Source organism: Eptatretus burgeri, unplaced genomic scaffold (genome assembly GCF_056783735.1).
Source record: "Eptatretus burgeri isolate ZD-2024b unplaced genomic scaffold, Ebu_testis_v1 Ebu_testis_scaffold_223, whole genome shotgun sequence".
In the NCBI taxonomy this organism is placed as follows: domain Eukaryota; kingdom Metazoa; phylum Chordata; class Myxini; order Myxiniformes; family Myxinidae; genus Eptatretus; species Eptatretus burgeri.
Genome location: NW_028222173.1, coordinates 21257 through 48788, shown reverse-complemented (window position 1 = coordinate 48788; position 27532 = coordinate 21257). Strand labels below are relative to the sequence as shown.

The 27532-nt window shown below is 41.0% G+C and overlaps 1 protein-coding gene across 9 annotated transcripts in view; it reads left to right on the top strand.

The window, feature by feature from the left end:
* LOC147007380 (uncharacterized) overlaps window positions 1-27532 on the top strand; it is a 40980-nt gene that overhangs the window by 12244 nt on the left and 1204 nt on the right. For 2 of the 9 annotated variants that reach the window (XM_085867224.1, XM_085867225.1), the window contains exons 3-8: window positions 9835-9865; window positions 10102-10145; window positions 17186-17216; window positions 17451-17494; window positions 24708-24738; window positions 24973-25016. In XM_085867224.1, coding sequence (XP_085723350.1) covers window positions 9835-9865; window positions 10102-10145; window positions 17186-17216; window positions 17451-17494; window positions 24708-24738; window positions 24973-25016 — 225 coding nt within the window. Of the gene's footprint in view, window positions 1-8272; window positions 9600-9834; window positions 9866-10101; window positions 10146-15904; window positions 16890-17185; window positions 17217-17450; window positions 17495-24707; window positions 24739-24972; window positions 25017-27532 lie in introns of those variants that run through there. The other 7 variants (XM_085867219.1, XM_085867227.1, XM_085867223.1 and 4 more) reach the window with 7 other exon arrangements.

Genomic DNA, 27532 nt, shown 5'->3' with positions numbered 1-27532 from the left:
AACGCATAGATTGTAATCAAACTTTTCAATGCTGTCATATCCAAAATAGGTTCTTTATTTCCATTACTTTCACACACCTTTTGGTAAGACTTGTATGCTTCAGCAAAATCATTTTTTTCCCAATTAATTTCCAATCTATCTCGTGGATAAAATGTTCCATCTAGAGAAACGCGAAGTTGTTTCACCTTCGCATTATCACTCAATGCATTATTCTTATCAGTCGCAGTATCACCATCTTGCTTTTTAAAAATGATCCACAGATATCGTGGCTTTCCTTCCAGAACACCCAAATTCCACGTGTAAGTAGTTTGGTTGAGTTTAACGTGTTGACATCTTCTTTTGAGGTATGATACACTGAGTGGTTTCTTTGAGTTCAGTCTTCGATTCAACATCTCTTCTGTTTTAAGATTAGGAGTATATTCACTGATATACCAACTCATCTCCTCAATTACAAATTTATTCTGATCACTAAAAGCATTACCAACACCAAAAAGCAATCGATTTTCATTATCATTCCTTTGTAGTTGAAATCTAATTTTAAGACCATACAGAACTTTATCATGATCACAAAATCCAAATATACCTTTAAGAGGAACTGCCACAGTAAAACTATTTTCTGCTTTTGTATCATCATTATACATTCCTTTCCTTTGAGTATATCCAGGGTCTGTGTTTGTTCCCGTTGACATATCAGGAATAAAACCTTCGACAGACCCCTTTCCCATTCTATCACTGAATGTATAGAGTGTAAATTTCATCATTTCAGATACAGCAGAGACATAATCAACCGCTTCAACTTCTTGTGTTCCAATATACAAACGCACACTATCAAACATTTTCCAGAAGAAATAATTTACAAGTGTAGCGTTTGTGTTATTCCCAGCCTTAGTGAATTTAAATTTATACAACAAGAAACTTTCGGAGAGATTCAAATAGGTTTGTTGATTATTTATTTCAAAACTTTTTGTACCATTTGTATTCCAGTCTGTTCCAGTTATTGCATTTACCTTGAAGTAATCTTTTTTAGTGGAGTTTGAGATAATAATAGTATCATCCAAATCATAGATACTATCAATTGCTTCCATACTTGTATTTATTTCGGAAAAAAGATGTTAAAACTTTTGAAACCCTGATCCAAGTATTTGAATTATTTTCTGTCGTTCTTGGGGGGACAACTGAGTTTTGCCTTTCTTAATTTCTTTTATTGCTTGTAATTTATGAAATTCCTTCTGAGCATCTTTTATACTCTTTACAGCACCTGCTACATTTCCCACAGCAGAAGCAGTTGAAACAATTAGATCTTTATGTTTAAGAATAGTTGAACCAATACCCATGAGAGTATCAATTATCCCATCTCCTCTAAATTGATGTCCAACACCCCTTTGTCTCAAAGGTTTATAGTATCCTCTACCAAGATACATACCTTCACCCTTGTAGTCCGGGGAAAGGAACATCCCATCCCCTGTAATTATTTTATGTTTTCCCAACTCGTGTTTCCTCACAATAACTATCGTATTTATTTATTGGAAAACTTCACGTAGGTGAATTCTGATGGATATAACTTCTCCATGAAAAGAAATCACACGATTATCTTGGTCGGTTATCCTAAAATTTACTCTGTGTATGGTTTTTCCTGACACAGGGAGATAAACCAAATTTTTAGGTTCCATATTGAATTTATAACCAATTGGGGTTGAGTATGCGCTGAATGAAAATATTTTATTTGTTTTTTTTCCATCATTATAAGCACCATCAATCAAATCACAGTGAATTAACACTGAATTTATTCCTGAGGATATTTGAATGACATTATCACTGTAAAACGTCCCATTAGTTTCAATCTTTTTTGAGGAGAAACCCAATAACTCTCTAAATGAATTATCAATTGTGAAATCAACCTTGTCGTTATTTTAACTTTAATCGTTGATTTTGAAGTATGTTTTTGAATGTTTATAACAATATTTTTTGGTTCATCACCCTGTTCTTTCATAAGACGAACAATTTCGGAAGATATTTGAGAAATCTCAGATGCTCCGGGTGAGAATGTTATCGTTTTGTATCCACTTCCCGGATTATAACTAAACTTGTCATTTTTCTCGGTTGTATTAAATAAGGTATTATAAGTTTCCATGGACAATAAAGATGCCTCATATTCTTTTGTTGTGTCAAGTTGTAGTGGGTATGGGAATGAAGATGTGTGGTCGCTTGTTGTGAAATTGAAACTAAGGATTGTGCTTCTCATCTTATTTAATATGAGATAAAATGTCTTTATATTGATATTTATTAATTATTTTCATGTTCATCAACTGGTCTAAAATGGCTGATGCTTCATTAAAACAATTGTTATTTCCAGCCTTCTTACTGCCGAACAACAATAACAGTCTATTAACTAATTGCGATGGGTCATTTGGAAGAAAACTAACACCTGAACCAAGGATACTGAAAGCCTGAATAATTTGTTTCTCCTCATTCTTCCTACTTTTACCAGAAAGAATAACCTTATAATTTAGAGTGTTCAGCAGATCAATATATACTCTATCATCATTATTTTCCATATCCAATGGTTTATCAATATACTTTGATTCATCCCTCACAGTTTAACCTTGTCTTCCATCTTTTGTGAGAAGAAACATTAATCTCGGAGTTAGTTTAACAGGAGGTTGAGCAGAACCCAAGAACCTTAATTCATCAGTAAATATCAATACCTTTTCTTGAACAAGATGAAATATTGCTGGTTGTTCTGTTGGAATGAGTCCTGCTTTGGTTTTTGAATCCGCTGAATATTCATTGTTTTGAAGAGCATTCACAATATAATCAGGGGGTTGATTAATCTCTTCCAGTTGTTGAAATAAACCTTCATCATCATATTCTAATTCTCCTAAATGCTCTAATTCTTCCTCCGTCATTTGATCAAAATCTTTTAACATTTTAAGTTTTTTAGGAGTATATTCTACTGTGGGAACTGTGGAAACATCTTTCATTTTTTCTTGGGAAGTTTTTAAAAGTGGTTTAAAAAATTTCTCTTGTTTTCTTTCAAATGCTTCTTCGCCCGTTAGTTTCTGTCTGCGTTTCTTCTTTATGTCTTCCTGCTGTTTTACAACTTTTGAAACGAACTCTTGATGTTCCTTAAATCTTCTTGCTCTTTCTTTTGCATCCATTTATTTATTGTCAAATATCATTTAATGAATTGTAAAGATAAACAGGGAAATTTTCCTTTTCTTCATCATTCAAGTAGATGTGTTCAAAGAAATCCTTTTCTTTCAATATTTCATCAAATTCTTTATTAACATTAATGCGAGTTGTAATTTCTTCTTCACTAATCCTTGCATCTCTTCTTTTCATACGTTTGCGTTGAGTTTCTTCATCAACATCAAAACCGAATGATAAAATCTTCACTCCGCTCAGATATTTAATAATTTTTCTCGTTCCTTCTGGATTAGTTTCTAATATCCCAACACCACCAGATTTTAGTTTCCTTAACTCAGTCTTACAATGTGAATATTTTGTTGTACCAAGAGAAACCTCCTCAAATATTTGTCCTTCATTCCTCAATCGCATATGTTCCTCCACTGAAATATAGTGATAATCTTCACCTTTTACTTCTCCAGGTCTTATTGCTCTAGTTGTTGTTGATACAATGCGTATCACGGGGTGTTTTTTAAGTAAATTTACAATATTCTCATTTGTACTGCACAAGAACCTTGATTTATGAAAGTTTTTCCAGAAGCAGATTTACCCACAAGATTTATAATAATAGTTGTCATTTATATATGTAATTGTTTATAAAACAAAAAAATATCCCTTAATATCTCATCTTGTTTCACAACAATATATTTATATTTTTCAGTCGTGTGCTTCATGTAATCCTCAAATTTCTTTTTACTACATAATGTAGAACAATTATCTCTCCAAAAATTATTGATATCTATTGAATTTAACTTGAATAAAATAAAAGTATTAGCATTGTTTCTGATGGAACGACGAGGAAGTTGAAAGTACGATTGACTAAGATAAATACAATTACAAGAAGAATGTCTCCCTCTTGTGTAGTTGCTGTCCATTACCGTTTGGTTTCTCTCATTAACACAATCATCAAAGATAACGAGGTTCTTTTTTGATTTATCCAAATCTTGGGGAGACGGTATATCATCCGTATTATCACTAAGAATACAAGTTATCGGATTTGATTTCTTTTTACATCTCTGTGTATCACAAAATAGTTGAATTATATCTTCAATGTTATAATCATTTAGGTTTTTTTGACGTTTAAATAAACCGATTATATCTTCTTTTTGAAGACCAGCATTAAAACCTTGTGAGAGTAGTTGATACTCTGGTTGAAAACTCGACTTTGTGAAAATTATTAAATTATCATAATCTAAAAAGTTGGGAGTGAGGAGCATTTTTAAAAGAAAGCAGGTTTTTCCACATCCACTTGAACCAACTATGAGACATCTTAATGAATTTGGGAGATTTTTATGGTTGTTAAATTTTATCTTATTTTCCCAAATAGGTAAAAAATCATTCATTTAAATATTTGGAAAACAGGTTATTTAATTTATTATTGGCTTTTTTAGAAACTCTATATTTTATCGTAAGTTCAGGTTTAATTTCAAGATAATCCATTATTTTATTTATACAATATCTTGTGTTGATATTTCCCTGAAAATTACATCCATGAATAATATATAACAACAATCCTTTGAACATTTCTCTTATACGTTCAGTTTCTTCCCTTGTAAGGAAAGGTGTGTTATCACCCTCATACTTTACATTTATTTCTCTAATTAATCTTGTAAAGTAATTCATTTTTGGTGTAAATCTCAAAGAATTATTTTCCTTTTTATAGTTTTTATTATCATTAATTAGAAGATAATCACAGAATATACATTGTTTATAAGCTTTTGAGTCTGTGTTTAATCCCCGTCTTTCACACGCAGGACAATTCTCAAATTTGTCATATGGAGAATCAGGAAAGTCTAGCATATTTATAAAGTAAAACTTTACTTAAACTGAAATTCATCTATACTTTGAGTTGTATATTGGCTCATATTTAATAATATTACCATCGATATCGATATACTTTTTTTCATTATCAGATTCAACGACAACATTTTTTATATTAAAGGTAATTTTAAAATGATCGTTAACTACTATTGAACGAAATGTCATTTCACCTGATGTATTAACATCCTTTATTTCATCAGGATTTACATCTTTAGGGTTGTTGAAAAAAATACAAATTTCTCCTTGCATATTACAGATGGTCTTATCTTTTCTTTCTCAAGCTTCATCCATCAGGTTTTTGTTTTTGATACTTTTTCTTGTTTCATTGCTTTTTCTAGTTTTGAATATATTACTAGAAGGAGAGGAGAAACTTTTGTTAGAGATACTTTAATTGATGTTCTTCCAGGTATACTCAAAGCCCTTCCACTGAAGGAAATTGAAGAACTCATCATATCCACCATAATTGTTTTTATCCAATAGTTGTTATATTTATCTTTGTTCAATTTTACATCCTTGACATATTTCTCAGTATCTTTAACAAATGAAGAGATTGATTGAAACTTGTCTTTTGTGTCTTGAAACATTGTATTTATTAAGTGAAAAAGTTGGAGGATAAAATGGTTTTAAGCACAGATTCACCTGTAAAATAAACGAAATTTTCATCAAGAAAATTTTAGTTTAAGCAAAGATTTATTATATAAATATGGTGAATACAACATACTGCGATGTTTGTAATCACGAATATAAACATTATAGAAAACACCTCCGAACCAACAAACACACATTTAATCCATTTCATTAAATATCTCCTCTTGAGTTGGAAAGAAAACATTGTGATATCTGTTCAAAGGATGTTTTGAAGAGAAGTTATAATAGACATCTTCAATCACAAAAACACAAGAAAAATGAGTTTAAAGTAAAGGGAGACAATTATATTGAAAACACTGATGGGGCATTTAAAGGGCATATAAAAATAAGGATTTTTCAATTTGGAGAACCCGGTCCATCATCAATAGCTGAATCAATTGAAATAGTGAAACCTGATGTTGAAAAAGTTATTAAAAAGACATTAAAAGAAATGAAATGAACTATATCCCCATGAAGTTTGAGGACGATCCGATCAAAATTACTCAAAAAATAAGGGTTTCGTCGACTCCCCTGATTTGCAACAAAGTGACCTTGACCTTTGACCTTCAAAATTTTATGTGCTGAAAGGGACCTCTAAAGGCCTCAGATATGCGAAGTTACAAAAATTTCCAATGATAACTGTGCTCTGCAGAATTTTTTATACGTGATTACAGACAAAAAAAAAAAACATACAAATTGACTTTCATATCTTGCAAAAACTTCGTTTTGCCAAGATAATAAATTCCAAGAAATCAAACTGATTAAGAAAGCAATGGAACTCTGGAATACCACATTGAAAGTGCAGCACCAGAAGGAAATGTCAAAATAGCAGATGTGAAGATATAGCATGGGATCTTCCAGGGAGAGTCTTTCCCCCCTCTTGTTTTGTCTTGCTCTGAGTAACCTCATCAACAATCATGGACATGGATACACCCAAACAACCAATAGAAAAACATACAAAGAATCAGGAAAGGTAACACACCGACGATACGTGGATGGTTTTAAGCTCTTCCTGACCGAGCTGTTGTACCATTTGAAATTCTGGTTGGGTCACAATAACCAAGGCCGAACTGGCCAGAGCCATGACCACCTCACGAGGAGAAACCAACAACGCTACCAAAGCGGACTCAGCAATGGCAACAAAACGAGTTATTTTTCAATTCAACAACAACTCAACAATTCCGGCTCCGCTCCAGACATCGTGACATTCACTAAATCAATGAGTTCCTGTGTTAGTACACAGCACGGATCAGCACGGGAAACTGTCCATCTCCTCCAGGTGAGGAACCCACCTGTGTGTGGAAGAACCGTCATCAAGAGGAAAGGGCTATAGCACAATCGAGCAAAAGGTCAAACTGATCAAAGTTCAGAACGAACCAAGTGTCATCACATGATCGACTGTAATATCATATTTATTAATTAATAACTATAATGTCCTGGAGAGCGCACGGTAGTTGTAGTTTTGAAGAATTTATGTGTTTGAAATGGTCACATTGAGATTTCCGATGGTAGGTCAAGGTGATGATGGTTTTGCAGTGGCGAATGTTGATTGGTGATGGTAAAGGCCCATTCACACCTTGACGTTTTGGCCAGCTTATGCCGATTTTTGGAAAATTTGACTAAAACGCTGGGACACGTCGAATACGTTATGGGTATGTTTTGTATATGTTAAGACCACGCTGAAAAACACTGCCATAAGTGGTAGTACGCTGGCTTTAAACGTTGAACTTTTGGGTTTTCCTCAAATTTTTTCATGCTTGAAATTTTCCGACCTATGCCGGCGTATGACTCACATGTTCCGCTACGCTGGCCATAAGTTGTAGGCACGTTATGCGATCGTTGACCTACGTAGAAACACGTTACTTGTAAGTTACTCATAAGTCGAAACACGTCGAGGTAATGTTTAGCGTACCCAAAACTTATTTCTAACCTATGAGTAACGTTTTGTAAGCACGCTACACGAACGTTGTTCACATTTTGCAACACTTTACTTGTAAGCACTACTACGACTTCTACTACCACTACTACTACTACTACTACTACTACTATTACTACTACCAACATCGACATCATTAAATTCTCTCAAACTACTACTTCTACTACTACTACCAACATCGACATCATTAAAATCTCTCGAACTACGACTACTACTACTACGACTAACATCGACATCACGAAATTCTCTCGAACTACTACTGCTACTACTACTGCTACTACTACTAATACTACTACTACTACTACTAACATCGACATCACTAAATTCTCTCAAACCAATACTAATACCAACATCGACATCACTAAATTCTTTCGAACTACTACTACTGCTACTACTACTCCTACTACTACTACTAATACTACTAATACGAACAGTGACATCACTAAATTCTCTCGAACTACGACTACTCCCAACATCGACATCACTAAATTATCTCGAACTACTAATACTGCTACTACTACGACGACCAACATCGACATCACTAAATTCTCTCGAACTACTACTACTACTAGTAACATCGACATCACTAAATTCTCTCGAACTACTACTACTACTACTACTACTACTACTACTACTACTACTACTACTACTACTGCTGCTGCCACTGCTACTGACATTGAAATCTACTCAACATGGAGTCTGGAACACTGACGGCTTCCTCTTGTGAAGCCCATTTGTATATACCAATTCCCCTAAACGCTGCCAATACGCCATTATACGGTAGCTGTAAGTTAGAAACACGTTCAGTAAGTTCTGTGGTCGTCCGGAAGACGTCAATCAAATTCGTCTCCATACGCCAATGTGCGTTTGAGATACATTACACATAGGTTCAAAGCACGCTACTCATAGCTTCAAAGCACGCTACTCATAGGTTCAAAGCACGCTACTAATAGGTTCAATGAACGTTACTCGTAGGTTAAAAATTAAGTTTCGGGTATGCTAAACATTACCTCAACATGTTTCGACTTATGAGTAACTTACAAGTAACGTGTGGCCGACGTGTGTAAACGATTGCGGAGCGTGCCGAGAACTTATGCCAGCGTATGCGGAACTTGTGAGCCATACGTCGAGTACGTCGTAAAATTTTCAGCATGCTTGAAATTTCACGACGTACCAGACGTACCACGTAATATGCTAGCGCACTTCATTGTTTTTCAGTGTGCTCCTAATGGATACACAACTTACCCATACCGTATTCGACGTGTCCCAGCGTTTTAGACACATTTTTCATGGGTCGCATCGGCTGGCTAAATCGTCAAGGTGTGACTGGATGTTGACACTTCCAATTTTCAGGCGGTTATGATTTAAATCGGCGAGCGGCAGGTTTTTAACAGAGAGCGCCACGAGTTCGTCGGTGAAACGTGCAGCGTACTATGACTAAGTTAAACTATCGTTGGGCATAGATTGTGAACGCCGACAACAGGCTAAGCATTCGTTGGTATAAGTTATCTTTAACACAACAAAACGTTCTGTGCCCGTTACTAATACGTTATGCATACGACCAACACGTTATGAATACGACCAAAACTTAAAAAAAAAACTCAAAACTTCAGCGTACGCCAACGTTTTACGTGCATTTTTATACGTTGCCATTCGTGGCTAAAACGTCAAGGTGTGACTGGGCCTTAAGTAATAATGGTTTTGATGGTGGTGGTTGATAAACGATGCTTGATGATCATGGAAAGTTCGAATGGTGAGTCTGGTGAAGTACTTGCCGTTTCGGCGGTTACCTGGTGCGATGAGTACGAGCTATTCCAGAGAACTGTGCCAGGTGTTGTCAGTTCCTGCTGTTCTTGAGAACACCTGGTTCGTCAGTCAGTGCCTGCTTCTCCGAATAACACCTGGTTCGTCAGTACCTGCCGTTCTAGATGTTGTTGGTGCAGTACATATAGATTCAGGAGTGGCAGGTGAGCGCGATTGGTTGACTGCCCCCTTCGGAACGTGAACCCTCCTTCCGATCACAATGAAGGTTGTCTGTCCCTGTTTGCACACCTGGATTTGTGGACCTCATTTCGTTCCGAGAACATTTTGAACATACCTGTTAATTCATGAACTTTTTCAATTCATGAGATTCAACTCATATTTCCGAATTCTTATTTTATTAACATCATTATCGTTTATTAATCTCATGTCGTCATGTCACCCCCCCCACCCTCTCCCATCCCCTCCACCCACTCTTCCCTTCTCTTGTAACTCTTCAACAGTCTGGTTACTCGAGCGATACCTCCCGAAGTGGTGAGTTTTATCCTTCCTTGTTCGAGGAAAGAGAAAATGTTTTTAACGTTCAAGAACGAATCAATGAATGAATAACCTTGGAAATGGTTGAATGAATTATGCTGAACACAAAAAAAAGGTTATTATTCGTTCAACAAACTCTCAGCAATCAAACGATGGTATATTAATTGTTTTATAGTGAAATATTTTTAAAATCCGGATTGTAATGAGTTATTTATTTAATATTTTCACCAAAGCTCATGGATCTTCAGGATCTACGTTCTCTCTGCAGGATCTACAGGTGAGAAACCGAAACTTGAGCTCGTGTGGATCTTCGCACCGAACTGGTCCGTTCGATGGTTTCATGTTCGTTTTTTCACTTGGATCATGAACGGTTTTGGATGGGATTCACGATCCTTACCCGAGCAATGGATGTGTTGGTGATTGAGAGTGTCGGGGTCTGTGGGGGTCTTTGTGCAACTCTTTCTTGAGCAGTTCATGTGCTGCTCACATTTAAACCGTCAAACCCGGGTTCGATTCCTTCCCGCACAACAAACTGTCACCTTGCTACGTCACGGGCAGCCATCCTTCGGGTGAGATGTTAAGCCGGCTGTCCGTCATATTAGCATTCGCAGTGAGACGTTTAAGAACCTTCAATGTCTTCCACGAAGAGTCAGTGAGTTATCACCGGCACCCTGTACAAATTACAAATCCCTGCCCTGAGTGACTGTTGGGAAGGAAAGGTAAACCCACTCTTTCGAATCGAATGATGAATGAAGTGATGAGGTATAAAATGATGTCATACATGTACAAGAGGGAGGGGAACACGTCATGGATGGGATTTCCATTCACAATTCAATTCCGGCTCCGCTCCAGACATCGTGACATTCACTTAATCAATGAGTTCCTGTGTGAGTACACAGCACGAATCAGCACGGGAAACACAAGTTCTCGGTACGGAGTGAACGTCACGTACCGGGTCTGGACCCCTTGTCCTCGGGTGCACCGACCATGGACCCGCGGTCTTCCGGAGAACCTCCCGGACCGACCACGTATCCTCCATCGGAGCCGCTCGTGGATCCCGGGGTGTTCTCTGAGATCTCGGGTCATGGTGGACCGCACGTGGTGTCGGGTGAAGGACGGTACGCTGTGGTAAACCGAGGGAAGAGCGCGAGCTGTTTGGGGAAAAAGCGAACAGAGAGATCGCGGTGTCTGATTGGTTCCCGCCACATCACGTGTCCATGATTTGAAATAAATACAGAGATTGAACGTTTCGTTTTAACGGATTGTTTGTGTTTCAGATTGTGTTGTGAAAGTGGAAAATCGAGTCCGAGTTCGTCGATGATTATTCCCTTGATACGAAACATCGTTCTTTATTTTCTATTTATCGACAATCTTCCTTTCATAACGGAGTTATAATTATATGGGTATGTGGGTATGTAGGGTATGTGGGTATGTAGGGTATGTAGGTATGTATCATCTCCTCCTCCGGGAGGATTTGACCGAGGAAGCTGAAACTTTCAGGGATTAATGAGGGAACCCTGACATTGTGTCTGTGCAAGTTTCGATTGATTCCATCAAGTTTTGAGGAAAAAGTTAATTCAGGACCCTTCGGGACCCCCATTCATGATGATAGGAGGAAAACCACGGGGTGACCTTCCCGGGTCAGATTATGGTCACGTGTGTGTCCGAGTGGTGCTCAGGTTTCGTACACCAGACGACGGTCTCCTTGGGTTAACCTGAGGCTGTCCCTTCGGGTAAGTGCCTTTAATGTCCTTTCCCTCAGAGAGGATGATCACCTGTCTCTGTTATCATCTGAGCTCAAGCGTTTAACCCGAACACCTCTCGCTTGGTGTGCGTGCGGTAACAAAAAATAAAACAAGCCGGTAGGCAGCCATGGGTCGCCGAGCATCCAATGACCTTTGACCCCTGATCTGAGTTAATCTCGTACTAAGCACTTACGAAATTGCAATCGAATCGGTTAGCCCGTGAATGAGCAAGGGGGCTTTGAATGGTCATTTTGCCCGAAAAATGCACTCATTGACCTTTGACCCCTGACCGAGCCGAGATAGGTCAATATGTCCTGAAGCAAAGTTTTAGTACTCATTGAGTACGATGTACCTATGAACTTGAACCGTTGCCAGATATCTCCTAAAATGACAGACGAGGTTTTGAAAATGGCGACTTTCACAACTTTGGTGACATCGTGACCTTGACCCTGACCTGGAATCCGGGAAAAAATATGTCATTGGGTATCACTCATCGACCTCTACCCACATACCAAATTTCATCAAGATCGGAAGTAAAAAGTTTTCTTTGTACCTGAGTACCTGAGTACCATTTTCTTTGTACCATCTTCCAGGTTACGTGGCGGCCAAACGGGACGGAAATGCAAAAATCTGTCCGGTTAGATACAAGATATTATTTTTTACTATCATAATTAATAAACAGTTGCCGAATATCTTGTAGAATGGCAGACAAGATAGGTTTTGAAAATGGCGATTTTTATAACTTACGTGACCTCGTGACCTTGACCCTGACCTTGAACCCGGACAAAAGTTATATCGTTGTGCAACACTCATCGACCTCTACCCACATACTAAGTTTCATAAAGATCGGAAAGAAAAATTGTTGACGGACGGACGGACAGACGGACGTCCATACGGACGGACATTTGGTCCGGCTTTATTCCGTCATCTCGGTAGAGATGACCTAAAAAATGCCACCAAACATTAAAATCCAGGCCCAGATAGAATTCCAAACTTCTGGTTGAAACAACTGACCCTCTCCACAATCACGACACCAGGACATTCAAACAACTGATCCAAGAGGAAAAGGAAGTTCATGAGTGGTTTGAAGAAGGAAACACATTTCTCATCTAAAAATCTGAAGAAACCAACTTCCTCACAAATACCCGCCAATAACATGTCAACAAAAAAACATTCAAACTTCTAACAGGAATCATCACAGAAATTACGTTCCATCACCTAACCCAACAAGGTTTCGAGGTTGAACAAAAGGGCCACCACCCACTACTGAACAAGGCCCAATGTGAAAATTTCAAAGTGAGAAGAACCAAATTGTCCACCACCTGGATGGACCACAAGATAACTTTTGCGAGTGTTCCACATTCATGGATGAGAAAATGCATGTAAATATACAAAATCAATCCCAAGAAATCAAACTGATTGAGAAAGCAATGGAACTCTGGAATACCACGTTGAAAGTGCAGCACCAGAAGGAAATGTCGAAATACCAGATGTGAAGATATCGCATGGGATCTTCCAGGGAGACAGTCTTTCCCCCCTCTTATTTTGTCTTGCTCTGAATAACCTCATCAACAAACATGGACATGGATACACCCAAACAACCAATAGAAAAACATACAAAGAATCAGGAAAGGGAACACACCGACGATACGTGGATGGTTTTAAGCTCTTCCTGACCGAGCTGTTGTACCATTCGAAATTCTGGTTGGGTCACAATAACCAAGGCCGAACTGGCCAGAGCCATGACCGACCACCTCACGAGGAGAAACCGACAACGCTGCCAAAGCGGACTCAGCAATGGAAACAAAACGAGTTATTTTTCAATTCAACAACAATTCAACAATTCCGGCTCCGCTCCAGACATCGTGACATTCACTAAATCAATGAGTTCCTGTGTTAGTACACAGCACGGATCAGCACGGGAAACACAAGTTCTCGGTACGGGGTGCACGTCACGTACCGGGTCTGGACCCGTTGTCCTCGGGTGAACCGACCATGGACCTGCGGTCTTCCGGAGAACCTCCCGGACCGACCACGTATCCTCCATCGGAGCCGCTCTGAGATCTCGGGTCATGGTGGACCGCACGTCGTGTCGGGTGAAGGACGGTACGCTGTGGTAACCGAGTGAAGAGCGCGAGCTGTTTGGGGAAAAAGCGAACAGGGAGATCGCGGTGTCTGATTGGTTCCCGCCACATCACGTGTCCATGATTTAAAATATATACAAAGGTTGAACGTTTCATTTTAACGGATTGTTTGTGTTTCAGATTGTGTTGTGAAAGTGGAAAATCGAGTCCGAGTTCGTCGATGATTATTCCCTCGACACGAAACCACGTTCTTTATTTTCTGTTTTTGTATTTATCGACAATCTTCCCTCCATAACGGAGTTATATGTGGGTATGTGGGTATGTAGGTATGTATGTGCGTGCATGCGTCAAGACACGCCTTTTTCCAGGTAGACCAGGTGGGTTTTTTTTGCTCCCACACGGTTTTATAGGGAACCCGCGGTTAAAAAGAAAACCAAGCTGTTTGGGACGTCGTGCAGCACCACCAGGATGAGGGAGGGACGGTGAACAACTCGAATAAAACTACTGAATGGTCTCGTTGATCATTTATTATTTAATTTATACAACAGCAGACTGAATGTTTGTAATGAATGGTGACGATGACCCTCAAAAACTGTCCATCTCCTCCAGGTGAGGAACCCACCTGTGGTGGGGAAGAACCGTCATCAAGAGGAAAGGGCTGAAGCACAATCGAGCAAAAGGTCAAACTGATCAAAGTACAGAATGGACCAAGTGTCATCACGTGATCGACTGTAATATCATATTTATTAATTAATAACTATAATGTCCTGTAGAGCGCACGGTAGTTGTAGTTTTGAAGAATTTATGTGTTTGAAATGGTCACATTGAGATTTCCGATGGTAAGTCAAGGTGATGATGGTTTAGCGGTGGCGAATGTTGATTGGTGATGGTAAAGGCCCATTCACACCTTGACGTTTTGGCCAGCTTATGCCGATTTTTGGAAAATTTGACTAAAACGCTGGGACACGTCGAATACGTTATGGGTACGTTTTGTATATGTTAAGACCACGCTGAAAAACACTGCCATAAGTGGTCGGACGCTGGCTTTAAACGTTGAACTTTTGGGTTTTCCTCAAATTTTTTCATGCTTGAAATTTTACGACCTATGCAGGCGTATGACTCACATATTCCGCTACGCTGGCCATAAGTTGTAGGCACGTTATGCGATCGTTGACCTACGGAGAAACACGTTACTTGTAAGTTACTCATAAGTCAAAACACGTCGAGGTAATGTTTAGCGTACCCGAAACTTATTTCTAACCTATGAGTAACGTTTTGTAAGCACGCTGCACGAACGTTGTTCACACTTTGCAACACGTTACTTGTAAGTACTACTACGACTTCTACTACTACTACTACTACTACTACTACTACTACTACTACCAACATCGACATCACTAAATTCTCTCGAACTACTACTACTACTAATAACATCGACATCATTAAATTCTCTCGAACTACTACTTCTACTACTACTACCAACATCGACATCATTAAATTCTCTCGAACTACTACTGCTACTACTACTACTACTACTTCTACTACTACTAGTACTACTACTACTAACATCGACATCACTAAATTCTCTCGAACTACTACTAATACCAACATCGACATCACTAAATTCTTTCGAACTACTACTACTGCTACTACTACAACTAATACTACTAATACGAACAGTGACATCACTAAATTCTCTCGAACTACGACTACTCCCAACATCGACATCACTAAATTATCTCGAACTACTACTACTGCTACTACTACGACGACTAACATCGACATCACTAAATTCTCTCGAACTACTACTACTACTACTACTACTAGTAACATCGACATCACTAAATTCTCTCGAATTACTACTACTACTACTGCTACTGCTGCTGCCACTGCTACTGACATTGAAATCTACTCAACATGGAGTCTGGAACACTGACGGGTTCCTCTTGTGAAGCCCATTTGTATATACCAATTCCCCTAAACGCTGCCAATACGCCATTATACGGTAGCTGTAAGTTAGAAACACGTTCAGTAAGTTCTGTGGTCGTCCGGAAGACGTCAATCAAATTCGTCTCCATACGCCAATGTGCGTTTGAGATACGTTACACATAGGTTCAAAACACGCGACTCATAGGTTCAAAACACGCGACTCATAGGTTCAAAGCACGCTACTTATAGGTTCAATGAACGTTACTCGTAGGTTAAAAATTAAGTTTCGGGTATGCTAAACATTACCTCGACATGTTTCGACTTATGAGTAACTTTCAAGTAACGTGTGGCCGACGTGTGTAAACGATTGCGGAGCGTGCCGAGAACTTATGCCAGCGTATGCAGAACTTGTGAGCCATACGTCGAGTACGTCGTAAAATTTTCAGCATGCTTGAAATTTCACGACGTACCAGACGTACCACGTAATATGCTAGCGAACTTCATTGTTTTTCAGCGTGCTCCTAACGGATACACAACTTACCCATACCGTATTCGACGTGTCCCAGCGTTTTTGACACATTTTTCAGAGGTCGGCATATGCTGGCTAAATCGTCAAGGTGTGACTGGATGTTGACACTTCCAATTTTCAGGCGGTTATGATTTAAATCGGCGAGTGGCAGGTTTTTAACAGAGCGCCACGAGTTCGTCGGCGATACGTACAGCGTACTACGACTAAGTTGAACTATCGTTGGGCATAGGTTGTGAACGCCCACAACAGGCTAAGCATTCGTTGGTATAAGTTATCTTTAACACAACAAAACGTTCTGTGCCCGTTACTAATACGTTATGCATACGACCAACATGTTATGAATACGACCAAAACTTTTAAAAAAAACCTCAAAACTTCAGCGTACGCCAACGTTTTACGTGCATTTTTATACGTTGCCATTCGTGGCTAAAACGTCAAGGTGTGACTGGGCCTTAAGTAATAATGGTTTTGATGGTGGTGGTTGATAAACGATGCTTGATGATCATGGAAAGTTCGAATGGTGAGTCTGGTGAAGTACTTGCCGTTTCGGCGGTTACCTGGTGCGATGAGTACGAGCTATTCCAGAGAACTGTGCCAGGTGTTGTCAGTTCCTGCTGTTCTTGAGAACACCTGGTTCGTCAGTCAGTGCCTGCTTCTCCGAATAACACCTGGTTCGTCAGTACCTGCCGTTCTAGATGTTGTTGGTGCAGTACATATAGATTCAGGAGTGGCAGGTGAGCGCGATTGGTTGACTGCCCCCTTCGGAACGTGAACCCTCCTTCCGATCACAATGAAGGTTGTCTGTCCCTGTTTGCACACCTGGATTTGTGGACCTCATTTCGTTCCGAGAACATTTTGAACATACCTGTTAATTCATGAACTTTTTCAATTCATGAGATTCAACTCATATTTCCGAATTCTTATTTTATTAATATCATTATCGTTTATTAATCTCATGTCGTCATGTCACCCCCCCACCCTCTCCCATCCCCTCCACCCACTCTTCCCTTCTCTTGTAACTCTTCAACAGTCTGGTTACTCGAGCGATACCTCCCGAAGTGGTGAGTTTTATCCTTCCTTGTTCGAGGAAAGAGAAAATGTTTTTAACGTTCAAGAACGAATCAATGAATGAATAACCTTGGAAATGGTTGAATGAATTATGCTGAACACAAAAAAGGCTATTATTGGTTCAACAAACTCTCAGCAATCAAACGATGGTATATTAATTGTTTTATAGTGAAATATTTTTAAAATCCGGAGTGTAATGAGTTATTTATTTAATATTTTCACCAAAGCTCATGGATCTACAGGATCGACGTTCTCTCTGCAGGATCTACAGGTGAGAAACCGAAACTTGAGCTCGTGTGGACCTTCGTGTGAACTGGTCCGTTCGATGGTTTCATGTTCGTTTTATAACTTGGATCATGAACGGTTTTGGATGGGATTCACGATCCTTACCCGAGCAATGGATGTGTTGGTGATTGAGAGTGTCGGGGTCTGTGGGGGGTCTTTGTGCAACTCTTTTCTTGAGCAGTTCATGTGCTGCTCACATTTAAAGCGTCAAACCTGGGTTCGATTCCTTCCGGCACAACAAACTGCCACCTTGCTACGTCACGGGCAGCCATCCTTCGGGTGAGATGTTAAGCCGGCTGTCCGTCATATTAGCATTAGCAGTGAAACGTTTAAGAACCTTCAATGTCTTCCACGAAGAGTCGGTGAGTTATCACCGGCACCCTGTACAAATTACAAATCCCTGCCCTGAGTGACTGTTGGGAAGGAAAGGTAAACCCACTCTTTCGAATCGAATGATGAATGAAGTGATGAGTGTATAAAATGATGTCATACATGCACAAGAGGGAGGGGAACACGTCATGGATGGGATTTCCATTGACAATTCAATTCCGGTTCCACTCCAGACATCGTGACATTCACTTAATCAATGAGTTCCTGTGTGAGTACACAGCACGAATCAGCACGGGAAACACAAGTTCTCGGTACGGAGTGAACGTCACGTACCGGGTCTGGACCCCTTGTCCTCGGGTGCACTGACCATGGACCTGCAGGTCTTCCGGAGAACCTCCTGGACCGACCACGTATCCTCCATCGGAGCCGCTCGTGGATCCCGGGGTGTTCTCTGAGATCTCGGGTCATGGTGGACCGCACGTCGTGTCGGATGAAGGACGGTACGCTGTGGTAAACCGAGGGAAGAGCGCAGGCTGTTTGTAGGTGCCAACAGAGAGATCGCGGTGTCTGATTGGTTCTCGCCACGTCACGTGTCCATGATTTGAAATAAATACAAAGATTGAACGTTTCTGTTTTCACGGATTGTTTGTGTTTCAGATTGTGTTGTGAAAAGTGGAAAATCGAGTCCGAGTTCGTCGATGATTATTCCCTTGATACGAAACATCGTTCTTTATTTTCATTTATCGACAATCTTCCTTTCTTTCATAACGGAGTTATAATTATATGGGTATGTGGGTATGTAGGGTATGTAGGGTATGTAGGTATGTATCATCTACTTTCCTCCGGGAGGATTTGACCGAGGAAGCTGAAACTTTCAGGGATTAATGAGGGAACCCTGACATTGTGTCTGTGCAAGTTTCGATTGATTCCATCAAGTTTTGAGGAAAAAAGTTAATTCAGGACCCCTTCGGGACCCCCATTCATGATGATAGGAGGAAAAACCACGGGGTGACCTTCCTTCCTGGTCAGATTATGGTCACGTGTGTGTCCGAGTGGTGCTCAGGTTTCGTACACCAGACGACGGTCTCCTTGGGTTAACCTGAGGCTGTCCCTTCGGGTGAGTGCCTTTAATGTCCTTTCCCTCAGAGAGGATGATCACCTGTCTCTGTTATCATCTGAGCTCAAGCGTTTAACCCGAACACCTCTCGCTTGGTGTGCGTGCGTGTAACAAAAAATAAAACAAGCCGGTAGGCAGCCATGGGTCGCTGAGCATCCAATGACCTTTTGAACCCCTGATCTGAGTTAATCAGTACTAAGCATTTACGAAATTGTCAATCGAATCGGTTAGCCCGTGAATGAGCAAGGGGGCTTTGAATGGTCATTTTGCCCGAAAAATGCACTCATTGACCTTTGACCCCTGACCGAGCCGAGATAGGTCAATATGTCCTGAAGTAAAGTTCTAGTACTCATTGAGTACGATGCACCTATGGACTTGAACCGTTGCCAGATATCTCCTAAAATGACAGACGAGGTTTTGAAAATGGCGACTTTCACAACTTTGGTGACATCGTGACCTTGACCCTGACCTGGAATCCGGGAAAAAATATGTCGTTGGGTATCACTCATCGACCTCTTCCACATACCAAATTTCATCAAGATCGGAAGTAAAAAGTTTTCTTTGTACCTGAGTACCTGAGTACCATTTTCTTTGTACCATCTTCCAGGTTACGTGGCGGCCAAACGGGACGGAAATTCAAAAATCTGTCCGGTTAGATACAAGATAATATTTTTTACTATCATAATTAATAAACAGTTGCCGAATATCTTGTAGAATGGCAGACAAGATAGGTTTTGAAAATGGCGATTTTTATAACTTACGTGACCTCGTGACCTCGTGACCTTGACCCTGACCTTTAACCCGACAAAAGTTATATCGCTTGTGCAACACTCATCGACTCTACCCACATACGAAGTTTCCTAAAGCTCGGAAAGAAAAATTGTTGGCCGGACGGACGGACGGATGTAGACGGACGTCCGATACCCAGGACGGACATTTGGTCCGGGCTTTATTCGGGTCATCTCGGTAGAGATGACCTAAAAAATGCCACCAAAACATGAAAATCCAGGCCCAGATAGAATTCCAAACTTCTGGTTGAAACAACTGACCCTCTCCACAATCACGACACCAGGACATTCAAACAACTGATCCAAGAGGAAAAGGAAGTTCATGAGTGGTTTGAAGAAGGAAACACATTTCTCATCTAAAAATCTGAAGAAACCAACTTCCTCACAAAATCCCGCCAATAACATGTCAACAAAAAAACATTCAAACTTCTAACAGGAATCATCACAGAAATTACGTTCCATCACCGAACCCAACAAGGTTTCGAGGTTGAACAAAAGGGCCACCACCCACTACTGAACAAGGCCCAATGTGAAAATTTCAAAGTGCGAAGAACCAAATTGTCCACCACCTGGATGGACCACAAGATAACTTTTGCGAGTGTTCCACATTCATGGATGATAAAATGCATGTAAATATACAAAATCAATCCCAAGAAATCAAACTGATTGAGAAAGCAATGGAACTCTGGAATACCACGTTGAAAGTGCAGCACCAGAAGGAAATGTCGAAATACCAGATGTGAAGATATAGCATGGGATCTTCCAGGGAGACAGTCTTCCCCCCTCTTATTTTGTCTTGCTCTGAATAACCTCATCAACAAACATGGACATGGATACACCCAAACAACCAATAGAAAAACATACAAAGAATCAGGAAAGGTAACACACCGACAATACGTGGATGGTTTTAAGCTCTTCCTGACCCTGAGCTGTTGTACCATTTGAAATTCTGGTTGGGTCACAATAACCAAGGCCGAACTGGCCAGAACCATGACCACCTCACGAGGAGAAACCGTCAACGCTGCCAAAGCGGACTCAGCAATGGAAACAAAACGAGTTATTTTTCAATTCAACAACAATTCAACAATTCCGGCTCCGCTCCAGACATCGTGACATTCACTAAATCAATGAGTTCCTGTGTGAGTACACAGCACGGATCAGCACGGGAAACAAGTTCTCGGTACGGGGTGCACGTCACGTACCGGGTCTGGACCTGGTTATCCTCGGGTGAACTGACCATGGACCTGCGGTCTTCCTTGGAGACCTCCTGACCTCCCGGACCGACCACGTATCCTCCATCGGAGCCGCTCTGAGATCTCGGGTCATGGTGGACCGCACGTCGTGTCGGGTGAAGGACGGTACGCTGTGGTAACCGAGTGAAGAGCGCGAGCTGTTTGGGGAAAAAGCGAACAGGGAGATCGCGGTGTCTGATTGGTTCCCGCCACATCACGTGTCCATGATTTAAAATATAGACATAGGTTGAACGTTTCATTTTAACGGATTGTTTGTGTTTCAGATTGTGTTGTGAAAGTGGAAAATCGAGTCCGAGTTCGTCGATGATTCGCACGACACGAAACCACGTTCTTTATTTTCTGTTTTTGTATTTATCGACAATCTTCCCTCCATAACGGAGTTATATGTGGGTATGTGGGTATGTAGGTATGTATGTGCGTGCATGCGTCAAGACACGCCTTTTTCCAGCTAGACCAGGTGGGTTTTTTTTGCTCCCACACGGTTTTATAGGGAACCCGCGGTTAAAAAGGAAAACGAAGCTGTTTGGGACGTCGTGCAGCACCACCAGGATGAGGGAGGGACGGTGAACAACTCGAATAAAACTACTGAATGGTCTCGTTGATCATTTATTATTTAATTTATACAACAGCACACTGAATGTTTGTAATGAATGGTGACGATGACCCTCAAAAACTGTCCATCTCCTCCAGGTGAGGAACCCACCTGTGGTGGGGAAGAACCGTCATCAAGAGGAAAGGGCTATAGCACAATCGAGCAAAAGGTCAAATTGATCAAAGTACAGAACGGACCAAGTGTCATCACGTGATCGACTGCAATATCATATTTATTAATTAATGACTATAATGTCCTGTAGAGCGCACGGTAGTTGTAGTTTTGAAGAATTTATGTGTTTGAAATGGTCACATTGAGATTTCCGATGGTAAGTCAAGGTGATGATGGTTTAGCGGTGGCGAATGTTGATTGGTGATGGTAAAGGCCCATTCACACCTTGACGTTTTGGCCAGCTTATGCCGATTTTTGGAAAATTTGACTAAAACGCTGGGACACGTCGAATACGTTATGGGTACGTTTTGTATATGTTAAGACCACGCTGAAAAACACTGCCATAAGTGGTAGTACGCTGGCTTTAAACGTTGAACTTTTGGGTTTTCCTCAAATTTTTTCATGCTTGAAATTTTACGACGATGTCAGCGTATGACTCACATGTTCCGCTACACTGGCCATAAGTTGTAGGCACGTTATGCGATCGTTGACCTACGTGAGAACACGTTACTTGTAAGTTACTCATATAAGACGAAACACGCCGAGGTAATGTTTAGCGATTCGAAACTTATTTCTAACCTATGAGTAACGTTTGTAAGCACGCCATACAATTTAACGTTGTTCACACTTTGCAACACGTTACTTGCAAGTACTACGACGACTTATACGACTACTACTACTACGACTACTACTACTACTACTACTACTACTACTACTACTACTACTACTACCAACATCGACATCACTAAATTCTCTAACTACTACTACTAATAACATCGACATCATTAAATTCTCTCGAACTACTACTTCTACTACTACTACCAACATCGACATCATTAAATTCTCTCGAACTACTACTGCTACTACTTACTTTCAACATCGACATCACTAAATTCTCTCGAACTACTACTGCTACAACTACTGCTACTACTAATACTACTACTACTACTACTACTAACATCGACTAACATAAATATCGAATATTCTCTCGAATTACTACTAATACCAACATCGACATCACGAAATTCTTTCGAACTTCTACTACTGCTACTACTACTGCAACAACTACTACGACTAATACTACTAATACGAACAGTGACATCACTAAATTCTCTCGAACTACGACTACTCCCAACAACGATATCACGAAATTATCTCGAACTACTACTACTGCTACTACTACGACGACTAACATCGACATCACTAAATTCTCTCGAACTACTACTACTACTAGTAACATCGACATCACTAAATTCTCTCGAACTACTACGACTACTACTACTACTACTGCTACTGCTGCTGCCACTGCTACTGACATTGAAATCTACTCAACATGGAGTCTGGAACACTGACGGGTTCCTCTTGTGAAGCCCATTTGTATATACCAATTCCCCTAAACGCTGCCAATACGCCATTATACGGTAGCTGTAAGTTAGAAACACGTTCAGTAAGTTCTGTGGTCGTCCGGAAGACGCCAATCAAATTCGTCTCCATTCGCCAATGTGTGTTTGAGATACGTTACACATAGGTTCAAAGCACGCTACTCATAGCTTCAAAGCACGCTACTCATAGGTTCAAAGCACGCTACTAATAGGTTCAAAGCACGCTACTCATAGGTTCAAAGCACGCTACTAATAGGTTCAATGAACGTTACTCGTAGGTTAAAAATTAAGTTTCGGGTATGCTAAACATTACCTCGACATGTTTCGACTTATGAGTAACTTACAAGTAACGTGTGGCCGACGTGTGTAAACGATTGCGGAGCGTGCCGAGAACTTATGCCAGCGTATGCGGAACTTGTGAGCCATACGTCGAGTACGTCGTAAAATTTTCAGCATGCTTGAAATTTCACGACGTACCAGACGTACCACGTAATATGCTAGCGAACTTCATTGTTTTTCAGCGTGCTCCTAACGGATACACAACTTACCCATACCGTATTCGACGTGTCCCAGCGTTTTTGACACATTTTTCAGAGGTCGGCATATGCTGGCTAAATCGTCAAGGTGTGACTGGATGTTGACACTTCCAATTTTCAGGCGGTTATGATTTAAATCGGCGAGTGGCAGGTTTTTAACAGAGCGCCACGAGTTCGTCGGCGATACGTACAGCGTACTACGACTAAGTTGAACTATCGTTGGGCATAGGTTGTGAACGCCCACAACAGGCTAAGCATTCGTTGGTATAAGTTATCTTTAACACAACAAAACGTTCTGTGCCCGTTACTAATACGTTATGCATACGACCAACATGTTATGAATACGACCAAAACTTTTAAAAAAAACCTCAAAACTTCAGCGTACGCCAACGTTTTACGTGCATTTTTATACGTTGCCATTCGTGGCTAAAACGTCAAGGTGTGACTGGGCCTTAAGTAATAATGGTTTTGATGGTGGTGGTTGATAAACGATGCTTGATGATCTTGGAAAGTTCGAATGGTGAGTCTGGTGAAGTACTTGCCGTTTCGGCGGTTACCTGGTGCGATGAGTACGAGCTATTCCAGAGAACTGTGCCAGGTGTTGTCAGTTCCTGCTGTTCTTGAGAACACCTGGTTCGTCAGTCAGTGCCTGCTTCTCCGAATAACACCTGGTTCGTCAGTACCTGCCGTTCTAGATGTTGTTGGTGCAGTACATATAGATTCAGGAGTGGCAGGTGAGCGCGATTGGTTGACTGCCCCCTTCGGAACGTGAACCCTCCTTCCGATCACAATGAAGGTTGTCTGTCCCTGTTTGCACACCTGGATTTGTGGACCTCATTTCGTTCCGAGAACATTTTGAACATACCTGTTAATTCATGAACTTTTTCAATTCATGAGATTCAACTCATATTTCCGAATTCTTATTTTATTAATATCATTATCGTTTATTAATCTCATGTCGTCATGTCACCCCCCCCCACCCCCCCATCCCCTCCACCCACTCTTCCCTTCTCTTGTAACTCTTCAACAGTCTGGTTACTCGAGCGATACCTCCCGAAGTGGTGAGTTTTATCCTTCCTTGTTCGAGGAAAGAGAAAATGTTTTTAACGTTCAAGAACGAATCAATGAATGAATAACCTTGGAAATGGTTGAATGAATTATGCTGAACACAAAAAAGGTTATTATTCGTTCAACAAACTCTCAGCAATCAAACGATGGTATATTAATTGTTTTATAGTGAAATATTTTTAAAATCCGGAGTGTAATGAGTTATTTATTTAATATTTTCACCAAAGCTCATGGATCTACAGGATCTACGTTCTCTCTGCAGGATCTACAGGTGAGAAACCGAAACTTGAGCTCGTGTGGATCTTCGCACCGAACTGGTCCGTTCGATGGTTTCATGTTCGTTTTATAACTTGGATCATGAACGGTTTTGGATGGGATTCACGATCCTTACCCGAGCAATGGATGTGTTGGTGATTGAGAGTGTCGGGGTCTGTGGGGGTCTTTGTGCAACTCTTTCTTGAGCAGTTCATGTGCTGCTCACATTTAAACCGTCAAACCCGGGTTCGATTCCTTCCCGCACAACAAACTGTCACCTTGCTACGTCACGGGCAGCCATCCTTCGGGTGAGATGTTAAGCCGGCTGTCCGTCATATTAGCATTAGCAGTGAGACGTTTAAGAACCTTCAATGTCTTCCACGAACAGTCGGTGAGTTATCACCGGCACCCTGTACAAATTACAAATCCCTGCCCTGAGTGACTGTTGGGAAGGAAAGGTAAACCCACTCTTTCGAATCGAATGATGAATGAAGTGATGAGGTATAAAATGATGTCATACATGTAGAAGAGGGAGGGGAACACGTCATGGATGGGATTTCCATTCACAATTCAATTCCGGCTCCGCTCCAGACATCGTGACATTCACTAAATCAATGAGTTCCTATGTGAGTACACAGCACGAATCAGCACGGGAAACACAAGTTCTCGGTACGGAGTGAACGTCACGTACCGGGTCTGGACCCCTTGTCCTCGGGTGCACCGACCATGGACCCGCGGTCTTCCGGAGAACCTCCCGGACCGACCACGTATCCTCCATCGGAGCCGCTCGTGGATCCCGGGGTGTTCTCTGAGATCTCGAGTCATGGTGGACCGCACGTGGTGTCGGATGAAGGACGGTACGCTGTGGTAAACCGAGGGAAGACCGCGAGCTGTTTGGGGAAAAAGCGAATAGAGAGATCGTGGTGTCTGATTGGTTCCCGCCACATCACGTGTCCATGATTTGAAATAAATACAGAGATTGAACGTTTCGTTTTAACGGATTGTTTGTGTTTCAGATTGTGTTGTGAAAGTGGAAAATCGAGTCCGAGTTCGTCGATGATTATTCCCTTGATACGAAACATCGTTCTTTATTTTCTATTTATCGACAATCTTCCTTTCATAACGGAGTTATAATTATATGGGTATGTGGGTATGTAGGGTATGTGGGTATGTAGGGTATGTGGGTATGTAGGGTATGTAGGTATGTATCATCTACTCCTCCGGGAGGATTTGACCGAGGAAGCTGAAACTTTCAGGGATTAATGAGGGAACCCCGACATTGTGTCTGTGCAAGTTTCGATTGATTCCATCAAGTTTTGAGGAAAAAGTTAATTCAGGACCCTTCGGGACCCCCATTCATGACGATAGGAGGAAAACCACGGGGTGACCTTCCCGGGTCAGATTACGGTCACGTGTGTGTCCGAGTGGTGCTCAGGTTTCGTACACCAGACGACATCATCTACTCCTCCGGGAGGATTTGACCGAGGAAGCTGAAACTTTCAGGGATTGATGAGGGAACCCCGACATTGTGTCTGTGCAAGTTTCGATTGATTCCATCAAGTTTTGAGGAAAAAGTTAATTCAGGACCCTTCGGGACCCCCATTCATGACGATAGGAGAAAAACCACGGGGTAACCTTCCCGGGTCAGATTACGGTCACGTGTGTGTCCGAGTGGTGCTCAGGTTTCGTACACCAGACGACGGTCTCCTTGGGTTAACCTGAGGCTGTCCCTTCGGGTGAGTGCCTTTAATGTCCTTTCCCTCAGAGAGGATGATCACCTATCTCTGTTATCATCTGAGCTCAAGCGTTTAACCCGAACACCTCTCGCTTGGTGTGCGTGCGGAAACAAAAAAATAAAACAAGCCGGTAGGCAGCCATGGGTCGCCGAGCATCCGATGACCTTTGACCCCTGATCTGAGTTAATCTATTACTCAGCACTTACGAAATTGCAATCGAATCGGTTAGCCCGTGAATGAGCAAGGGGGCTTTGAATGGTCATTTTGCCCGATAAATACACTCATTGACCTTTGACCCCTGACCGAGCCGAGATAGGTCAATATGTCCTGAACCAAAGTTCTAGTACTCATTGAGTACGATGTACCTATGAACTTTCATTCGTATCGGTTAACCCGTGTCGGAGCAAGGGTGTCTTGAATGGTAATTTTGCCCGAAAAATGCACTTATTGACCTTTGACCCCTGACCTACTCGAGATAGGTCATTATGCAAATGAGTAAAGTTGTAGTACTCATTACGGTCTGTAAGCATGTAAAGATTCATTCCATTCGGTTCAACCGTCTTGAAGCGAGTGTACTTTGAATTTTCAGCGGGAATGCTCAATGGCCCTCGGACACATAAGTTGAGAGGGTTGCCATTTGGAAACTATAAGATCAAGAAAAAAATGGATGTCACATGGTGGATAGAGAATCACCTTCAGATTATGCATATCAAATCTCATCGAGTTCCATATGTTGATAACTACTTGGTATCAATTTGAATGAAAAGTACCGAAAATGCGGTTTGATATCGGAAAT